General features: G+C 52.5%; 1 protein-coding gene across 1 annotated transcript in view; it reads left to right on the forward strand.

The window, feature by feature from the left end:
• SEMA4A (semaphorin 4A) overlaps positions 1-5,311 on the forward strand; it is a 24,176-nt gene that overhangs the window by 16,713 nt on the left and 2,152 nt on the right. Inside the window, exons 10-13 of the mRNA XM_037731890.1 lie at positions 1,960-2,140; positions 4,040-4,158; positions 4,306-4,463; positions 4,782-4,882. Of these exons, the coding sequence (XP_037587818.1) occupies positions 1,960-2,140; positions 4,040-4,158; positions 4,306-4,463; positions 4,782-4,882 (559 nt within the window). The remainder of the gene's footprint in view (positions 1-1,959; positions 2,141-4,039; positions 4,159-4,305; positions 4,464-4,781; positions 4,883-5,311) is intronic.

Consider the following 5,311-nt stretch of genomic DNA (forward strand, 5'->3'; position numbering starts at 1 on the left):
ACAGGCACACGCCACCATGCCCAGCTGATTTTTTGTATTTTTAGTAGAGACGGGGTTTCACCATGTTGACCAGGATGGTCTCGATCTCTTGACCTCGTGATCCACCCGCCTCGGCCTCCCGAAGTGCTGGGATTACAGGCTTGAGCCACCGCGCCCGGCTCAAAAACAATTAAAAAAAAAAAAAAATTTTAAACCCCTTTGACCTGTAATCTTAGCATTTTGGGAGGCTAAGGTAAGAGATCCTCTTGAGGCCAGGAATTTTGAGACCAGCCTGGGCAACATAGCAAGAACCTGTCTCTATTTGTAAAAACAAAAACCAAACAAAAAACCCTGTGGGAGGACATGAGAGTAGGTGCATGTGCTCATTCCTGCATCAAAATGAGATATAGATGTTATTACCTTACTTTGCAGATGAGGAAGTTGAAGGTCAGAGAGGTGAAATAGCTTGTCTGAGGACACAGCTGATAGGTGACAGAGTTGTGCTCTTGGAGAACAAGGATCCTGACTGAAGATCAGGACACAGGTGTCCCAGAGCCACAGCATGCTCGTATATTAGCAGGGCCTTTAGAGAACAGCTGGTCCAACCCCCTCATTTTATGGGTGAGAAAAAGGAGGCTCAGAATGGAGAAGGGATTCTCCCAGAGTCATGCAGCAAGTTCGTGCAAAACCGTGATGAGAAACGCTCCGTGCTACACCGCCCCTTTCTGTGACATTCATTCAGTCATTGACTCAACAAACATTCATTGAGCACCAACTGTGTGCCAGATCCTGTGCTATGCCTGGAAATATAGCCATGAGTAAAACTTGGTCCTTTTTAAAAAAAAATTTTTTGAGACAGTTTCACTCACTTGCCCAGGCTAGAGTGCAGTGGCGCAATCTCGGGTTACTGCAAACTCCACCTCCTGTGTTCAAGTGATTCTCCTGCCTCAGCCTCCCAAGAAGCTGGGATTATAGGCACCTGCCACCATGCCCAGCTAATTTTCTCTTTTTTTTTTGAGATGGAGTCTCACTCTGTTGTCTAGGCTGGAGTGCAGTTGGCACGATCTCGGCTCATCGCAACCTCTGCCTCCCAAGTTCAAGCAACTCTCCTGCCTCAGCTTCCCAAGTAGCAGGGAATACAGGCGCTTGCCACCATACCCAGCTAATTTTTGTATTTTTAATAGAGACAGGATTTCACTGTGTTGGCCAGGCTGGTCTCGAACTCCTGACCTCATGATCCACCTACCTCACCCTCCCAAAGTGCTGGGATTACAGGCATGAGCCATTGCGCCTGGGCTGTATTTTTGTTTTTTGAGACAGAGTCTCTCTGTTGCCTGGGCTGGAGTGCAGTGGCACGATCTTGGCTCACTGCAACCTCTGCCTCCTGGGTTCAAGTGATTCTCCTGCCTCAGCCTCCTGAGTAGCTGGGATTACAGGCTTGCCACCATGCTCGGCTAATTTTTGTATTTTTGGTAGAGATGGGGTTTCACTGTGTTGGCCAGGCTGCTCTCAAACTTCTGACCTCAGGTGATCTGCCTGCCTAGGCCTCCTAAAGTGTTGGAATTACAGGTGTGAGCCACTGTGCCCAGCCATAAAACTTCATCCTTGCCTGTAAGGATCCTTTGTCCTGCTTCCTGCTAGCTGCCAGGCCCCCTTGCTGGAGGTGCTAAGGAGAAGCAGACAGTTAACATTTGCTGAGTGCTTGCTTCATGCCAAGCTCTGCGTGAATTATTTTTCATGTATTAGTGCATTTCATTTTCCCAGTGAGCCTAGGGGGAAGGTCCCCAGTTCACAGCTGAGGACCCTCAAGCATGCAGAGGCTGGGACGCACAGCCAGGCAGCTCCAGAGTTGAAGCTTTTCCACCACCCTGAGCTAAGGACTGCCATGGAGGAGGGGGCGAAGGAGGAGAGCAGGTGTGGTAGGGAGGGTGAGCTGAGGGAAGGGGGAAACCAGCCTGATCTGCCTCCCTCCTCCTTTAGTGCTCGGTGGGCCCCTCTTCCGATAAGGCCTTGACCTTCATGAAGGACCATTTCCTGATGGATGAGCAGGTGGTGGGGACGCCCCTGCTGGTGAAGTCTGGCGTGGAGTATACACGGCTTGCAGTGGAGACAGCCCAAGACCTTGATGGGCACAGCTATCTTGTCATGTACCTGGGCACCAGTGAGTAAAGAGTTCCGGGACATCCCTCAGAAGACTAGAGCAGGGGCTACCCCTAGGTTGGGGAGGGAAATTCTTGAGTTTATTCACTTATTCATTCAACAACTGTTTACTGAGCACCTGCTATGTTCCTGGCATTCCGCTAGGCTCTGAAAATACAGCAGAGGAGCAAAACAGTATACTCCCTACCCCTTCTGAGCTTTGTGTGGTGGGGGAGGCAGACAGGGAGGTCTTTGGTGGCCTTATCAAGAGCTGTGTGCCTTATGGGGGAAGGTATGTTAGAAGAATGAAAGGTGAGTGGGTGGAGGGAGCTGGAAACCGCACGTGTAGAGATCACTCCTGCAGGAAGCTTGGCTGAGAAGGGAGAGAGGAAGGAGGTGGTAACTGAGCAGGGAGTGGGGCCCAGCCAGGGTTCTTGGTTTTGACTTTTTCCCCTCCTTGCCCCCGGGGTTCTTGTTTTCCCCTCTTTGCCCCCAGCGCCCTTGCCCCCTTGGCCTCTTACTTAGAAAGGACTAAGCATCTAGTAGACCAGGGGATGGTGAAGAGATGGGTAGAAAGGATAAGTGGCAGGTAAAGTTGTGGAGAGCCAGAGACAAGGACACACATAGAGCTGGGCAGCTGTGGGTGGTGGAGGGGCAGCGCCTGAGCTGGGCTAGGAGTGAAGTTGTAGCAGCAGGGTGTGACTTGGTGGGCGTGTAGGCTGGGGGGCTAGAAGCCAAGGGAGCTCTTATCTGAAGGCTTTTGTATTCTTTATAAAGGATGAGGACACAAGGTCATGAGCTTGGAGTGAGGGGGCAGGAAAGCTGGGAGGTTTGAGGAGAGAGGGGTAGTTTCAAATAGCCATCGTGGGCCGGGCGCAGTGGCTCACACCTGTAATCCCAGCACTTTGGGAGGCTGAGGCAGGCAGATCACCTGAGGTCAGGAGTTTGAGACCAGCCTGACCAACATGGTGAAACCCCATCTCTACTAAAAATATAAAAACATTAGCTGGGTGTGGTGGCACACACCTGTAATCCTAGCACCTCGGGAGGCTGAGGCAAGAGAATCACTTGAACCCAGGAGGTGGAGGTTGCAGTGAGCCAAGATGGTGCCACTGCCCTCCAGCCTGGGCAATAAGAACGAAACTCTGCCTAAAACAAAAAATAGCCATTGTTGAAAGAGGGAGAGACAGTCAGTGTGGAATGCAGTAAGACTGCGCAGTGTATGAAGGGCCTGGCTGAGGCGGATAACCCTGAAGGTCAGTGGAAGACACCTGCCAAGTTCATTCATTCCTTCAGGCCATATTACTAGTCACTGTTATCAGCTGTGCACGTATTGGGTATACAGCAGAGAACAAAACAGTCAAAAATCTCAGTCTTTATGGAGTGGGTGGAGACAGACAATAGCATCCTGAATAAGTAAATGACATGACATCACGAGATTTGAGTCAAGTAGAGGTGTATGCGGGGAATCAGGAATACCAGGTGGGGAGATTGCTCCTGTTAAAGGGTAGTCAGGTAGACCTCACTGAGGTGCTTGATGGAAGTGAAGGAGGCTGCTGATGTGATTTCTGTAACTGACTGTGAGCAATCGAGATTACTCACTACCTTCGGGCCAGCCTGTGATGTGATTTTCTCCCAGCTGCCCACTGCTTCATGCCTGTGGAGAAATAGACAACTGGGTTTCTCCAGGGACAAAGTTTTGTCAGGGAGTTTCGAAGGAAGGACAGGGGTCCAAGGGATTTTAACCATGTATGAGACTGCCACCTCCATGGCACAGAGGAAGTTGAATGGTCTGGCTGACCAGTGCCCAGTACATGTCACCCTTAGAAGGAGCATTCTTACAGCTGGGGAGGCCATGTGAAGTTGGAAAGGGATCTGTGGATGAGGTGAGATGACTTCCACTCTCTCTGTCTCCCCATAGCCACGGGGTCCCTCCACAAGGCTGTGGTGAGTGGGGACAGCAGTGCTCATCTGGTGGAAGAGATTCAGCTGTTCCCTGACCCTGAACCTGTTCGCAACCTGCAGCTGGCCCCCACCCAGGTGGGAAGAAGGGACCTGACCATCAAGTGGCTTTCCAGTGGGGCTGGCCTCGGGGGCCTGTTGGACTGGCTCCCTGGCCTGCACCAGGGTGCTGGGACTTTGCCAGACGTGGCTGGGGCTCCCTTATAATCTCCATCTCTCCTCCAGGGTGCAGTATTTGTGGGCTTCTCAGGAGGTGTCTGGAGGGTGCCCCGAGCCAACTGTAGTGTCTATGAGAGCTGTGTGGACTGTGTCCTTGCCCGGGACCCCCACTGTGCCTGGGACCCTGAGTCCCGAACCTGTTGCCTCCTGTCTGCCCCCAACCTGTGAGTGCCAGTCCTGGATGCTGGCTGACAGTGGCCAGCCAGGACCCTTCTTCACCAGTTTCTGCTACTGTTCTTCCTCTCTCCAGAGGCTGCTGACACATTCACTCCTAGAGTCCTCCCATCCCGCAGTGGGTTCCTCCAGGGATGGAATTTGGCCAGGCAGTTTTGAAGCTGCCCTGGCCGTCCTGGGCTCCTCCCCTCTCAGTTCCTAGTCTCCCCCGGCCTACCTGCTTTCCTACTGCACTTCCTCCCTTCCTCCTTCCTCTTCCCACGTTCAGCTCTTTCGAGGGATAATTTTTGCTTTCTCTGCCCTCTTAGGAATTCCTGGAAGCAGGACATGGAGCACGGGAACCCAGGGTGGGCATGTGCCAGTGGCCCTATGGGCAGGAGCCTCCGGCCTCAGAGCCGCCCACAAATCAGTGAGTGTGGGACCAGGGGAGGTACAGAAGCGCTGGAAGACTTTTGGGCAGGGGTGGGCATTCCTGCTCCGGTTTCCTCCCCCAGCACCTGCCTGGCTTGAGATCTGAACACCTGAGTTGGGATAGATTTGGGTCCTGGCTATAGGGAAGAGGGATAGGAACTCTAGCTAGAGGCCAAGCTGGGATTCAGGATTGAGGTCGCAGTTGCTTTTGGTGTCAGAGTTGGAGTTAGATGGACTAGGGCTTCGTTTGGGGTCCAGACTGGAGATTAAGAAGGGGTGAAATTTGAGTATGGAAGTTAGAGATAAAAGCTGAGAGGGGCCGGGCGCGGTGGCTCAAGCCTGTAATCCCAGCACTTTGGGAGGCTGAGGCGGGTGGATCATGAGGTCAAGAGATCGAGACCATCCTGGTCAACATGGTGAAACCCTG

This window comes from Cebus imitator, unplaced genomic scaffold, assembly GCF_001604975.1.
Source record: "Cebus imitator isolate Cc_AM_T3 unplaced genomic scaffold, Cebus_imitator-1.0 Scaffold427, whole genome shotgun sequence".
Classification (NCBI taxonomy): Eukaryota; Metazoa; Chordata; class Mammalia; order Primates; family Cebidae; genus Cebus; species Cebus imitator.